At 44.9% G+C, this 16,341-nt stretch overlaps 1 protein-coding gene across 4 annotated transcripts in view; it reads left to right on the forward strand.

The window, feature by feature from the left end:
* FBXO9 (F-box protein 9) overlaps positions 1-16,341 on the forward strand; it is a 407,092-nt gene that overhangs the window by 189,963 nt on the left and 200,788 nt on the right. For all 4 annotated transcript variants that reach the window (XM_078647941.1, XM_078647942.1, XM_078647943.1 and 1 more), the window contains one exon: positions 6,226-6,344. In XM_078647941.1, coding sequence (XP_078504067.1) covers positions 6,226-6,344 — 119 coding nt within the window. The remainder of the gene's footprint in view (positions 1-6,225; positions 6,345-16,341) is intronic.

Below are 16,341 nucleotides of genomic sequence, written 5' to 3' on the forward strand. Positions count from 1 at the left end.
CGATAAATAAAGGTGAAGGACATCTTAACTAGTTTAAACGCGATTTTTATCACAGAAACCCTTTCCTTATCATTTCTGTCACAACTGTCAGCGCTAAGACATCGAATTGCAGAATTTTACCAGTCTCCATGCAACAGAGGTATGCTTATAATTTAATTACATTTATAACCTGGTTGTGCTAATTTAATCATTTTATCTTATTTTGACTTTAATACACAATTAAATGGCACAACAATTCGTAGTCACATTACCTCCTCAGTTTTTACCCGAACCTGGTGTTCCTGAGATACCATGGGAAGACTGGTATATAATGTTCGATAATTATCTTGAAGCGCTAGACGGACAGGAATTTTCACCAAAAAGGAAAAAGGCTATCCTTTTAAGCACTCTTGGCAAAGAAGGGCAGAGAATCTTCAGATTCTTACCGATCACACTAGGAGCTAATCCACAAGATATTGATGAATTTAAGGAAGCGGTTGATCGTCTCGAGATCAGATTTGCCAAAGAAGAGAACCTGATAATGAACCGCTATAAATTCTACACACAACGCCAAAAAGACTCAGAAACAATAGATGACTTTGTAGCTAGACTTAGAGAGTTATCTATAAAGTGCAAGTTCGGAGCAATGAACGACGAACTTATTAGAGATCAACTGGTAGTACAGTGCTCAAGCAGAAAGATTCAGGAGAGGTTATGGGCTGCTAAGAACCCGACCTTGAAAGATGCTATTGACTTGGCTAAAGTAATTGAAGAGTCCAGCAAATGCATGAAAGTCCTAGACTCACATAAGTCTTCTCCTCATCAAGAGGTCCCTGTTGTTTCCGACAAAGGTACTATGGCGGAGTGTGAACATTGCTGCGGAGACAACGTTGCAGTAGTAAAAAACAGACCCAGACCTCCAGCGAAGAAACAACCAACAAGTAGATTTTGCAATAGGTGTGGCAGTAGTAGCCATTCTTCTGAAGCTAGGTTTTGTTTTGCCGCAAACAAAGAATGTTTGAAGTGCGGCAAACTTGGACATTTCTCCAAAATGTGCAAGACGAAACCTAGGCAGAGGGTTGCCATCGTTGATGACTACGTTGATGACTCTGTAACTGAACCTGATAGACTCCTGATTATTGACGAAGTTGATGTAATCTGTGATGATCCAAGACAAAACAGACCCAAAGCCATTTTTAAGATCGATTCCCATGAGGTGCTGCTGATGGTTGACACTGGTTCTCGACATACCATCATACCAAAGTCCACCTTTGACACTTATTGGGAAAGGGTAAAATTGCACAACAGTGACATTTCACCTAAAGGGTTCAGTGGTCAGAAGATTGAAATCCTTGGTTTCTTCGAGACTGAGATAGTTTTTGAGAAAAGATCTATATTTGGGAAAGTTTATGTTTCAGTTGACGGACCCCCCATTCTGGGTTGGGTACATCAATATGACCTATATATAGTAATCAACCCAAGAGCAAAGAATCAAATTATGGTTGTTGATGATGACTCTATAGAATTTATCCTCTCTGAATTTGGATCTGTGTTCAAGGAGGAATTGGGTGAACTTCGGGGGTATGCCCATCTTATTAAACTAAAGAAGGGTAGTTTGCCTGTGCAGCATCGTGTACGGAGGATTCCCATCTCTATCCGTGATGAAGTCAGACTCCTGATTGAGGAGATGCTTCAATCTGGTGTGATAGAGCCTACAGAAGCATCAGAATGGGTTTCGCCCGTCGTGATTTCAAAGAAATCAGACGGAAAATTGAGATTTTGTGTGGACCTCAGGTCCCTGAACAAGTGTGTCGTTGCAGACACATTCCCATTGCCCAACATTGCAGAGATGGTGTCCACTCTTCAGGGAGCCAGATACTTTTCCAAGCTCGACCTGAAGAGTGCCTACCATCAGGTCAAGCTCCATGAGTCTTCGAAGCGCCTCACTGCCTTCATCACCCCTGATGGGATCTTCCAATTTACTCGTCTTCCCTTTGGGTTGATATCGGCAGCGAGTGTGTTCCAGAGACTGGTCAGTGAAGTATTCAAGGGGCTAAACAACGTGGTATTCTTTCAAGATGATATCTTGGTTTTTGGAAACACTGTAGCAGACCACAACCTTGTGCTAAGAAATGTTTTGCACAGAATTTGGGACACTGGCCTTACTTTACGTAAGGAGAAGTGCTCGTTTCTCGTCCAGAACATTGAGTACTTGGGACATGAGATCTCAGTCAACGGAGTAAAACCTAAAAAGAATCTTCTTGATGCAATACGCCTAGCCCCTTGCCCATCTGACAAGGACCAGTTACGGTCATTCATGGGTTTAATCGAATACTACTCCAAATTTGTGGAGAGATTCTCAGAGAAGACCTTACCTCTGAGGGCTTTAATGAAGAAAGGTTGCAAATTTACTTGGGGCCCAGAACTAGAAAAGTGTTTCAAGCAGATCAAAGAAGCAATTTGCAGTGCGAAGGTGCTGGCACCCTTCGATACCTCAAAGGCTTCAACTCTCATGGTGGATGCCAGTGCTCATGGCCTAGGCGCTGTTTTACTGCAGTCTCATAAAGATGGTGACAAGCCTGTTGCTTTCGCTTCACGCACTCTTTCCAAATGTGAACAGAATTATTCTGTCATAGAGAAAGAGGCTCTCGCTGCTGCCTGGGGTGTACACCATTTTCGACCCTATTTATGGGGCATTCGTTTCAACCTCAAAACGGATCACAAACCCCTTATCCGCATCCTTTCTCCTGGCGGGGGGACTTTTGGTTCTCCAAGGTTGGCGAGGTTGGCATCTAGACTCCAGGAGTACCACTTTGACATTTCCCACATCTCTGGTTGGAGGAACTTCCAGGCTGATTGTCTGTCTAGGTTGGCTGTTCCTTCTGGTGCTGATGTTGGCTTTAGTCTGGAGGGCCTTGATGAGAATGTTGCATGGATTGATGATATTCTTCTACTAACTGAAAGTTCCTTCTCTCGTTCTGAGTGGGTAGATGCCATGTCTCGGGATAATGTCTTACAAGAAGTCATCCAACTGATAAAACTTGGTTCCCGCAGGGAGAGTTGTGTCCATGTTTCAGTTCGGCCCTTCCTAAAAGTTATTGATGATTTGTCTGTATGCAGTGACAATGTTGTGATGCGAGGTGATAAGTTCGTACCTCCTGTTGATTTGAGACCCAAACTCATTTCTTTAGCACACGAGGGCCATCTTGGCCAAACCCTGACACAACAACGTCTCAAATTAAATTTCTGGTGGCCCGGTATGGACTCTATGGTGTCTTCTTGGGTTGAGGACTGTCATATCTGTAAGGATGGTGAAAAGAGACTAAAAGTCGCTGTAGGGTCCCAGATGGGTACGTTGCAGTTTCCTGAAATCCCGTGGCATACCATCTGTTTGGATTTCATAGGTCCAATGGCCGAGTTACCTCTTTCACAGAGGTTTGCCGCAGTCATTGTGGATTGCCATTCAAAATGGTTATCCGTAGAATTCATGAAGGATATTACCACGGAGAATACCATCAAACACCTGAAGTCCCTATTCTTTGTAGAGGGTTTTCCAAGTGTTATCATAACTGACAATGGCACTCAGTTGGTCTCACATACCATGCAAGCCTTTTTAGCCGATTGTGGTATATCTCACCATAGGACTTCCCTCTACAATCCCCAAGCCAATGGCCTTTGTGAGCGCCTTAATAGATTGGTGAAGGGCACCATTCAGATGGCTCTCTCCAGCAGTTCTTCTGTCTCTTCTCTTGTTCGTGAGATGGTATATGCGTATTGTACCACTCTTCATACCTCTCAGTCCAAGTCCCCTTTTGAAATGATGAGGGGTAGAGTCCCCAATACCAAACTTATTCCTTCTTGGCTCAAGGACATGATTTGTCAATCAACCTTAGATAAGCTACCAAGTGTACCAAGACCTCCAGGTAAAAGTTCTGTGGTTCCGCCTACTAAGTATTCTCCTGGTGGGAGTTCTGTGAACCTATCTACTAATAAAGGAGTTTCTGCTGGTCGTTTTATACAGGCCCAAAGTGTTCCTAAGTCCTCTGGTGAGAGTTCAGTGTGTTTGCCTTTTGGTAAGGTTTCAGGGAAGCTTGCTAAACGTGATCTCGTCAAGATAAAGTCCGGTCGTCTTTCAGGTGGTTTGTCCAAATTCCGTGGTCCCTTTCTTGTCAAGATGGTCTATCCTCAATATGTAGTCCTCTCTAATGGTGAAAAATGGAATTTAAGGAGAGTCGCTCTCTACCAGAAAGCTAACACTGGTCCTGTTTCTGTCTCACCTTCCTCCTCTGTTCCTACCCAGGATCCTACATCTTCCGGGTTTTTGTTCATTCCCTCTCAGGTTTCAGCTCCGGTTGTGTCTACTCCTCCGGATGTTTTGGTGCGGGGTGATGGGGGTGGGGATGCACCTGATCCTGGACTCTCTTCTCCCAACCATATTCCCGATTCCAACCCTCCTGTGTCTGCCTCCAGACCTCAGAGGTGCCGTAGGCCTCCTGCACATCTTAATGATTTCTGTTGTGATTAGTCTTTAGAGGGGTGACGTGTGTCCATTTCAATACTTAGTTTCACTGGTGATTCTGAATTGTTGAGTGCTTAAATTACTTTGCTGACATTACTAGCTTTCTTTGTACAACTAGCTCTCTTTAGTTTTGGCCAAGTTTCCTTTTCATGACTGTTTCCTAAATGCGTTAAGTTTCCTTTTTAATGTGACATATTTTCTTTTATATTCTACGGGAAGAGATGTGTTGTATATTACCTTTCTTTTATTTCTATGCTGTACAACTATCCTTACCTGTGTTCTCAATTCCAGAATGTAGTTGGCTCTGTTCCCTCCTAGCGTTCTAGGTAGCGACAGTTTGTGCCTGGCCAGCTTGTGTCGTGGTTGCTTCCTGCTGTTCTTCTACAATAAACCAACCTTATCTCTACGTGGTTTCCAGAATCATTTACCACAGTAATCTTGTGCATCAAGGCTTGTTACTCTCTGGCTAGAAAGGAGCCTCCTGTGGGGCTACGTGCCCATTCCACTCGGGCCACGGCGGCTACTACTGCCCTGGGTCGTGGAGTCCCCTTGCAGGACATCTGTCAGGCAGCTACGTGGGCCTCGCTGCACACGTTCGCAAGACACTACTGCCTGGACAGCCAAGTCCGGAGAGATGGCTTTTTCGGCCGCTCCGTTCTCCAGAACTTTCTGGTGTGATCATTGGTTCGCAGACCCACCGCCGGGGTTGGTATTGCTGGGGTATCTATTCTAAGGTAAGGAATCTAATACTAACCTGTTTCTTTCAGATGCACCAGTTACTTACCTTCGGTAACGATATATCTGTAAGAAACAGTAGTTAGTATTAGATTCCTTACCGCCCCACCCATCCTCCACGTTCTGCGAACCGATATCTAGGGTTAAGGTCATCCCCTTTCAGGGCCCTATCTTCATTGCACCAGTGTTGGTTTTTATCATGGCTCTGCGTTTCTGGCGCGGAAAAGCTGTGTATAAGAACTGACGTCGGCACGCGAGGGCGGCGTCTAAGTACTCCGGCGACATCATCCCGGCGCCAACGACGACGGACGCGGAGCCGCAGACGACGCCTACCGACGCGCAGTGGTACTGCTACGCAAAAGTTTCCGGATCCATTCTGACGCCTGGGGATATTCTAAGGTAAGGAATCTAATACTAACTACTGTTTCTTACAGATATATCGTTACCGAAGGTAAGTAACTTGTGCAACAACACCCAAGCCTCTGTTTAAAAGAAAAGGTAAATCTAGAAGCAGAAACTCTAGAGGATCTACAGTGGGCTTTCCAAAGTGATTCAAACTTACATTACTCAATTCCCAACTCTCCTGCAGGGTGAGAATAAAGGATTTCCTCAAAAACAGGGGAGCCATTCCCACAGGCAAGTGAGTTATAAATATCATTTGTCACAGGTACTGCATAAACTACAAACAATACCTACCAACAAAGCCAACAAAATATCAGCTCAACAGGCAGGGCTAATGACAGATCCTGCTCTAAGGGGTCTAAGAGCTGCTGACAAAGAACGCCATACAGAAGATGCCGTGTGAAGAAAGAATGTGAATATGAATCTTCATTTGGGCTTAAATGTTACCTACCCTCAAAATTACTGCATGCTTTGTGATACATATTCTGCGAATTTGTAAACTGGAATTATATCACACATGTTTTGCACTTGTTTTAAATATAGCAGTCAGTCATTTTTTGATCTACAATATTATGTTTCTTCATAACTAGGGATCCTGAAATTTGGCGTTTAGCCTGCTTGAAAATCTGGGGAAGAAACTGTAGTAAACCAAACCTGTACATCACATGGAGGCAAATGTTTTTAGAAAGGCCACGCCTTCGGTTTGATGGTAAGTTACAGTGGTACGATTAGTATGACTGTAGGAAACCAAATGTGAGCAATATTAAATCTATATCATCAAACGTGTTCATGTTCTGTGTAAGCTTAGAATGCAGATTGCTTGGTCACGTTTAATTTGTATAATTGATTCACTGGTGAAGGATAAACTCTTTATTCAACAAAAAATAGATTCATCCATGCAAGTAGGAGTCATCATACAATTGTGTTCTTTGCAACTTCAGTTACAGTGCAAGCAATATTACATATAACTGAGAGGGGTCACTGACATCAGGCATGATACCATCCTTTGATTGGTTCTCCATCTCTCCCGATCGTACGTGCCCCCACCCCTCCTTCGCTAGGTACTGTATGTCTCCCATGGGCTCCAGATCTTTTCCCACTTCTTTGGGCAGCCCCTGCTTTTGTATACAACTTTTTCTGCCAGTCTACACCAGTCCATGTCCTTTCCCCAGCTAGAAAGCTTTGGTGGGTCCCAAACCCCCTACATCTGTACAACATTTAGTTTCGCCACCCCCGATGCCAGCATGAGCCAGATTTTAGGGTGTGTGGGCCACTGATCCTCTCCCATGACCCCCAGCAAGTGCCAGTATACTTCTGGTTGAATATGAATGCCCCGCACTTCCGACATCAACCTGGTCATCCCCACCCAGTAGCGCTGGATTTTGGGGCACTTGCAAATTTCCCTGCATCCTCTAGCACATTGTTCTGTGTCAGATCTAACTATTTTGTGTTGTAGCGTTCGGGGGTAGTATGATGTATGTAAGATTCTAAGTTGGATAAGTCTGAATCTTGCCCGTATGGCAATCCCTGGGACTTTGGATTGCTTCTTGCCAGTCATTTTCTTCCAGCAATCCCAAATCCGCTTCCCAGGCTGCCCTTAACAGACCCAGAGGGTCGAGGAGGTTATTCATTAGTTGCTTCCCTCCTATAGTAGGTTACTGTTAGACCGGGCACCATTGGCATGGGTCTCCCTTCCATTTTTTGCTGTTGCCTCCTGTGTTTTTGCTGTGTGTTGGACTCTGTTTTGCTGGTCAAGATGCTTTGGGAACTTTGCCTCTGCTGTTCAGTGCCAACGTGCAAGTGCTCCCTTTGTGAATTGTTATGGATTAGTGATTCCATGATTGGCATATTTGGTTTACTTGTCAGACCCTAGTATAGTGCACTGTGTGTACCCAGGGCCTGTAAATCACATGCCGCTAGAGGGCTGCAGCACCTGATTGCGCCCCACACAGAAGCAGCCTTTAAAATGTAACACTGGCTTGCCATTGCAGAGCCTGTGTGTAGTCTGGGACTGTCATGTTGACTTGGCGTACACTTGCCAGTCCAGAAACTTTCCCTTTTCTACATATTAGGCACCCCTTAGGTAGGCCTATGGTATCCCTGTGGGCAGAACATGCCCTGGTGTGTGTGGTGTGTCCTGATAGTGAAATACTGACAATTTTGTTTTTCACTATTGCAAGGCTACCTGTTTCCTTGGGACAGAATGGGGAGTTCGTTTATAACATCTTATTAACCCAACTGGCCCTGGGAACAAGGTAGAAAAATAAAGTTTAGTATGGCTGAACTCCGAATGTTAAAGTGCATCTTTTAGTGTGGGTGATTTTTACATTCTGTGTTTAAAAATACCACTTTTAGAAAGTAGGTATTTTCTTGCCTAACCATCCAATGTGCCTCTGCTAGGTTTGTGTATTTTATGTCTGGCTTTTGGATTATAGGGGATGGAGAGGGGAAGCGGCTCCAGAAGTCTGAGTCAGGGCTGGGCTGAATAGACCTGGGTTGCATTTAGAGTAGGGGTGGAAGAGATTTTCTTTCACCTACATGGGCCTGGCCTGCCTGTAACAATGCTGTCTCCACCTCCTGCCAGGAATCCGCATCAGTGAGGACAGAACCGGTTTTGGCTGGGTACAGGCACTCTCTGCCTTAAGAGAACAAAGGATTTTGGTGTATAAAAAGAGGGGCCCAGACCCCAGACTTGTAGATCACTTCTGGGAAATCAAGAGGAACCTTTTCCAAAGAGAAGAGCTGGATAAGCTGAGGAGGAATACTGCCCCTGTGCTGTGCTGTCTGGGGTTGGCTTGCAGTGGCTGCTTGCTGCCAATGAAAGTAGTAAAAGGACTTTGCTATTTGCTTTGTCATCTGCTTGAAGAAAAGATCTCAAAGGGCTTGAAACTGAGCTTGCCTCCTGTTTTGAAGTCTCAGGGACACAAAGACTTCACCACTAGCTCCCCTAGCTGGGAATTACAACTTGCAAAGAGGTGCCTGCTGCTGTTTAGGACCTCTAGTGACTGTTTGTCGCTGGGAGCTGGAAAATCGACACAGCATCAAAGAAGCGTGTCGCAACCACACCTGTTTCAGACGCATCGCCAAAGAAACCGTCACAGTACCTGCCACGGCTCGAGTAATCTCTGCACGATGCATCGGGTGCAATGATCTCCGAAGCCCGAGATCACCGCACTGATCCCGGCGCAAGCCTGCTGTGCGGCTGCACGAAATCACGCATCATACCGGATAGACACATCGCATCAAGGAGCCAAGACTGTCGCATCGTTGGGGGATGCAGTAAGAAACCAACGCATCACCTCCCCTGCAGTAAGAAACCGACGCATCATCTCCCCTGCGCTGTAGTAAGGAACCAATGCATCACCTCCCCCGAAGCAAGGAATCGACACATGACCTTCCCTGCGTATAAGGAACCGATGCATCACCTTCCTAGCGGCCATTTTGTTTGTTTTGCATGACACATCTAAGGTACTTTTGAGAAAAGTGTCGCATCTGCAATTTGCTTGAACTGCATTAATTTTTACCATTTGAAAGCCTTATTTTTAATACTGTATTGTGGATTTTTGTTGTTTGGTCTTGTTTTGGTTTAGATAAAGATTACTTATTTTTATAAACTGGTGTAGTGCCCACTTGTAGTGTTTTCACTGTATTACTGTATGTGTTCACAAATGCTTTAAACACAGCCTCTGAGATTAGCCTGTCTTATTGTGCCAAGGTGGCAAGTTACCAAGGGGGTGAGCAGGGGTTATTTTAGGAGTGTATCCCCCTTACCCTGACTAGAAGCAAGGGTCCCTATTTAGACAAAGGTGCCTACCTCTGCCAACTAGACACCCCCATTTCTAGCCGTTACTTTGTTCCCCTTCAATAGCCTGAAAAAGGTATCCTGTATGGAGTATTTTGTAGAGAGTAGAGTAAGCATGGGAGGGCCATCATTTTGAACAGCACTGCCCTGCCCATAAGAGAGATGGGTAGTTGGTACCAGTGTGCAATGTCACCATGTAGTCTTGTCAATTGTGGATATATATTCAAATTGAGCAATTGCTCGGCTGACTTCGTGATCCATATACCTAAATATTTGAATTTGTCAACAAGTGTCAGGGCTGCACCATCAGTTATAAGTGGGAAAAGAGCTCCGTAGACGTTATAAATTAGATTTTTGTCCCAGTTTATCTGTTACCCTAAGTATGTACTGAATAGCCGGAGTACGGTAATGAGTCTGTGGAACGGTTGTCGAGATCTGCTTGCATAAAGTAGTATGTCGTCTATGTACAACGAGATGCGCTCCTCCCATTCTCCCCAGCGTCTTTGCCCCTGAAGCTAGGGACCTTCTGACCCATGCAGCGAATATTATGGGGTAAAATGGACACCCCTGGTGTGTGCTTCACAGTGGATATGGCTTGGAGATCTACCCATTCACACGTACACGAGCTCCTTGTTCCCGATAGAGGAGGTGGACCCATGCGCAGAAGCTCGGGCTGAAGCAAAGCCTGGGCAGGACTACCTTAAGGTAGGGTCCTTCCATACTATTGAATGCCATACGAGCATCCAATGATAATAGTGCTGTGGTTTCATTTGGGTTTGCTGCTGTAACATGCATTACCCCGTAGAGGCATCCGAGGTTCAGTTTGGTGTTGAGCTGGGACATAAATTCGGATTGGTCTTGGTGAACAATAGTGGAGGTGACAGTAGCAAGCTGATTTGCTAATACCTTTGCCTGCATTTTAGTTTCAAAACTAAGTAGGGGGGTGGGCGGATAGGAGCTGCAAAGCTCCAGGGGTTTGCCCTTCTTTGGAATGACTACTATTGTGCATGTTTATTTGGTTTTACTATACTATTTATAGTGTCTTCTTTAGTAGGTGTTAAGTCTGTCTTAGGAACCATGAAACTAGATATATTAAGTGCATACAAAATTAATTGTTTGAGATGCTTATACCGGGGACTTTCCCCATAGAGTTTTGTACATAATGTATCATATTTTATCCTGCATTTTATATTGTGCTTTTATGTTTTTTTCGTATGAAACCTAATTAAGATATTTTAATTGATTGACTACTATTGTGACAAGTCTCCAGTAAGCAGGTAAGCAGCCATCCTGCAGTGCAGTGTTAAACATTTCCAGTATTGGTTGCCACAAATTGAAAGAGCTCTGCGGGGAGCACATTTGGGTCTGCCGGTATTCCGGACTGTAGGTGCCGGATGGCCCCTTCTACCTCCTCTACTGTCGGGTCCTGGTCGATGTCTTCCCTAACTTCCTGCGATAGAGTTGGTGGGGGTAGGCCTGCGAGTAATTCAGCGCTATCGTCCACCGATCTGGCAGTCACTAACTGATGTATCGTCTCTTAATAAGATGCAAATGCCTCTGCGAGGCCTACCCCGGATCTATATGTCGCCCCATTGCTTGTTTTGGTTTCTGTGACCCAGGTCCGCTCTCGGTCTCATTTTTTTAACCATGTGAATAACTTGTTAGCCTTGTCCCCTAGATCATACAGTCACCTCTATGTGGCAAGTGCGAGATGTCTTGCTGCGTCTTCCTCCAAATCCCTGAGCTTGCTTTGCTTAAGGCGTACCCTTAATATCAATTCAGGAGTGTCCGACTTGTCCGATCATATTTTCCGCTCCAGGGTGTCAATCTCGTTTTCTATTTCATCACACCTGGAGCATCTCTGCTTCCTCAGTCCCCCTGCCGCTGCCTGGATGTAGCCCCTAGCCACCACTTTGTATGCCTCCCATAATTTACAATGCGAGTCAACCCACCCGGGTTCGGTGTGGACATAACTGCATGAACAGATATTCCCCTGTGCTGGTCAGTTCATTACTGCCACTACAAGGTATCGGGGAAGCCAATTATGTGCCGGACACTGGGGAAAACGAGTTCACCAGCTACACTGTGGCTTAACTGAAAACAGAGGTGTTTGGTATCAAACATCTTGTATTAGTAAGCCCACACTGATTCCAGTGATGGATTTATCAATACATGCACCCAGAGGGCACCTTAGAGGTGCCCCCTTAAAAACCTACTGACTACAAGTGTGCTATCTGACTAGTCTTTGCCGGCCTGCCACCACAGATGAACTTCTGACCCCCAGAGACGAGGGCTTTTGCTCTCATGAGGTCAGGAACAAACGCCTCCTCGGGCACAGGGTGTTTACACCCCCTCCCATAGGATGACCTGTGAATTAACATTACAAGGCTGGGAGCCCACTGCCTTTGGTATGCATATCTGGCTTCCCTCACAGGAGAGGATGCCGCCCCCTTGACCAGGGCCCATTTGGTGCCCGGGCAAGGCAGGAAAATCAGTAGTCTGAGGCGTATTCACCTTCAGGCTAGTTCCACCCATAAGGTGGGTTACCTGAAGTGAAGAGGAAATTTCAGAGTCTGCAATCTTTGTGATGTCAGAATAAAGAACTCTGAGACAGGGTTATGCCCACTTCCCACAAGAAGTGGTCATATAGGGGGCGTAATGGCCCCAGGGATAAGTAGCCCATTGGCTACTATCATACTCTCCCCTAAATCTTGTATTTAGGGGAGCACCTGGCAATAGGAAACCAGATGCTGCCGACCTGAAAGAAGACCGATGTGAAAAGTTGCAGGAACAGAAGAACTAGCAACTTACTTGGTGCTAACCCTGCCGACTTGTCTGCTGACTTTGACAGTTGCGCCAAAAGACTATTTGTCCTGCAGCTGTTGTGTATCCAAAGCCTTCACCCAAGAACCAGGAACTCCAGTGGAACAGCGGAGCTGCTCCCCTGCACCTTGCAGGTACCATGAAAGAACTTTGAGACTTCAAGACCAAAAAATCCGGATGCTGAAAAGCACCACTACACAGGAGCCGCCTAGCCCGGGCTAGAGTAGGCCAACAGTGACAACGTGGTCCCTGAACTCGAAGCCTACCTTGAGTTTTTCTGCTGAGGACTTCTCAACCACACCTGCAGCCTCTGTTGGAGACCCCCTCTACTGCGACCACTCCCAGTGTCTAAAACCTGACGCCTAAGGACACCTCTCCACCCGTTGGCACTGGCCTGTGGAGAAGAGGACCAAAGGTGTTCCCTTGTCCCTGTCCATTATGAGGCTTTAGCCCCTTCTTGTTAGGTCGGCCCGACTGGCCTCCCAGTCGAAACCTGCAGCCTCTTTTCACGAAGGCCGATCCTCATAGACTAACATTGGCCACCCGACGCTTCATTGCACCACTGCACCTTGCAGCCCTGGTTCTGCTGGATGTGAGCTGCTGGTGCTGCCTTGGACCTTTCACCCTATTCGCCTAAAATCCAGGAGATTGGTCTGATAAGTCGCTGTACTCTACCTGCATGCCGTATCTGTTTTTCCTCACATAGGATAACATTGCAGCCTCTGGAAAAATGCAGTGTGGACTTTTGAAAGCTTAAAGAATTTCTATTCCGACACTTACATACCTGATCGTATTGATTCTGATGCCAAATATATATAACGATAAGTGTTATTTTTATAAATTGGTATGGATATCCTTATGGAGTCATGTGCATCATTTATTGACTGTGTGTGTATTTTGCAGATGTCTAACACTCCTCCCTGATAAGCCTAAGGTTGCTTGACCTCACTACCCCCTAGAAGAGTACCTTGGGATTGCTAGAGCAAGCCTCTATCCACTAGTAGGGGAATACCTGGACTCTCTGCACAATTTACCGCTTTTTGGTATATCATATATAGAGCCAGCTTCCTACCTCCCCAAACAAACAACACGTGTTGGGTGAAGAATACCTTTATATTTTCTACAACGGAAGTGAAAACCTTTTTGACTCCAAGTGGGTCCATCAATCATGCACCAAGGATATGACTTGGAGTTCAATACCACACCACCAAAAATATCACTGTTGTGTCAAACTATCAGCCAAGAAAATCTGTTGCAGAAGGAAGTGCAGGTAATGCTTCAAAAGCGTACAATAGAACTGTTTCCATTGCATCAAAAATAACAAGGAGTATACTTTCTGTACTTTCTAATTTCCAAAAAGAACAGCACAATCAGGCCAGATACTGACTTCGGGTGGTCAAACAGATACATTGTATTAAAGCACTTCAAGATGATGACTGTACATTTGGAATCACTTCAGCTCTCTGCATTGGTGACCTTCAATTTCAGGGATGCCGTTTTCATAACCCCATCTTCCCAGTCACTACCATTATCTCAGATTTGTAATAAGTGGGCATCACTATCAATTCAGATTTCTAGCCATCGCAGTCACAACCACTTCACAGGTATTTACCATATGTCTTGCAGTGGTTGCGGCAAATTACTTCACAATGCCATTCAGCCACTGCTGTCTTTTAATACCTGGGCGACTGGTTTGTAAAGAGCAGCAGCTGAAATTGATGCCTCACTCACACTCCGATATCAGTGTCACTTCTCAACAAAATAGGCTTCATCTTAAACGCCAAAAAGTCACACCTTTTTGCTCTACAAATACAACCCTTTTTGGAAGCTATATTAAACACAGTAAACAAAGCCTACTACAACATCGAGAGAGTGTCATTTCAAAAGCTGCTTCCCCTTTGCCACTGCTTTTTTCACATTTCTGCTGTTTGCAACTTGGACACTTGATGGCATCAAATCACTGTAAATGCCTTTAGTTCATGCTTTAACAAAAGCTTTTACTTTTGTAGGTTGTAAAACTACAAACCGAACAGGCTTGAAAGACTCCAGCATAAAAAGGATATGTGTTGGGTAGTCAACATATACACCATCTATGTGACCATCCCATCGATGAGCAAGAAGACCCTGTCAAAGACCATGATATCGATGGTGACTACATGAACTCCAACACTATTGATGACACTTGCTATTACCATCTCGTCTTTGCTGGAGGTTGTGTCTCTCAGCCCGCACATAGACAGATCTTCATTGAAGTTGTCCACGCATTTCAGTCCACACCCTGGATTCAAAAGTGGAAGCAAATATCTGCAATCAGGAACAGGCTTTAGATATTGTTTACAGCACAACTCAGTTGGCCATTAATGATGCATGTTAGTAAGAAGATTTGCAGTATGGAGTATCACGACAAAGAGATGATGCTGGAGAACCAGCTGTGATTCACAAAGAATATTTTCTGTGAGGTCGTCCGTGCTAGAGTCATAGACAGAACTATGCATATTACTGTGATCCCAGAATCCTCCATCGGGACCCACTTATGATGCAAGTTTCGGTCAGCTTCCTGAAGATCTAACTTCAGAAGATAGAAACTTTATAGAAGTTAGTCACACAGCAGCAACATTACTACATTGGCAGTTCAATTTCTGCCACAGCAACTACGTCCTGTACCACCACAGCTGCTTTCACCTGCAGTGCTATCTCCTCATATGCTACCAAGCCCATCTCCTGCACAGTGCTCAGTACTTCCCAGTCCTTTAGATATAGGAGAGGAGGATCTACAGGTTAGGTACCAAGACACCGAAACCTAGAAGGGAGTATGGTTCCAGAACATGAGCCTGACAAAGAAGGTGGGCATCAAGATGAGGAATGAAGGGACTTCTTTCTAACCGAAGACGGCGACAAGATATCTCCGCAACCGGATTTGCCACCAAATTATGTTGCCCATTGCGGTGCCCTGTTGGAAAAGGGATGTGAACAAGTTCCTCAAAAAACTGTGCTCTCGGATGGTCGTCCTACATCCCTGTATCCACAGGATGCCCACTTTTATACCTGCGTACACCCTTATCACAGTATCTGAGATGCTCTGTAGTAGGGCAGCACTGCCAGTTCTAAGTCCTCCCTTTCGGCTAGAACTTTTCTCACCCACCCCCTTTGAAATTCTTAAAGTGCCTGACACCAGACAGCCTTTCTTAAGGGATGAGGGCACTGGTTACTCTCTTACTTGGAAGACTGACAAGTAAAAGCACCATCTGTAGAGAAAACCTAGTCTTCACAACAGCTTGCATCAGTTTGTTTTGTCAACTGGGTCTGACACTCGACGTTCAAAAGTCTGCCGCTTGTCCCCTAATGTTGCTGTAATATCTACGAGTGATTCTGGATAGAGAATTAGACAAGTTACTATCTTCAGCAAAATGTACTACAAAACATCGTGCATCGTCTACAAACATCTGGCGATGCATGAATGTCTCAGTCCAAACTACTGGGCCTAATGTCCTCCTGTATGGGATCAATTCCTTTTTGTCTACTACAGAAGAGACTGATTCAGCAGGAGTGTCACATGGCTCAGTTAGGCCGGGAAGAAACACTGCCATTTTAACATGCACACGTTTCTTAAGTTGACTTCTCTTTTACACAATGACTTTTGACACACATTTGATTGCGTGACAGCGCAGGGTTAGTTTCTCCTAAACCACATTGCTTACAAAACCACTTCATAAGTACACTATCACGACACCATCAACATTTCCTACAAGGCCTCATTACACATTCTGAAGATGTTATTTCATTCATGAAGCGACGTTGCTGTACAAAAGACCATAAACAAGCTCAGCTGAAGCATCGACACAGAAGCATGGATGCTGTTATGTCAAATTCGGTGAGCACCCAAATGTCACTTGAAAGTTTATCACAGTGTTTAGAAAAAAATATTTGTATTGATTATAACAAACAACGGTGCATATATCACTTTTAGCGCATTCTTGTTTCACAGTGATAATTTATATGAATAACATGAGCTACTCTCGATAAATAACAATTTCCTTGGTTAGAATGTTCTTGTATTTCAAACTTCTGATTCATCTGGGGA

This window comes from Lissotriton helveticus, chromosome 6, assembly GCF_964261635.1.
Source record: "Lissotriton helveticus chromosome 6, aLisHel1.1, whole genome shotgun sequence".
Classification (NCBI taxonomy): Eukaryota; Metazoa; Chordata; class Amphibia; order Caudata; family Salamandridae; genus Lissotriton; species Lissotriton helveticus.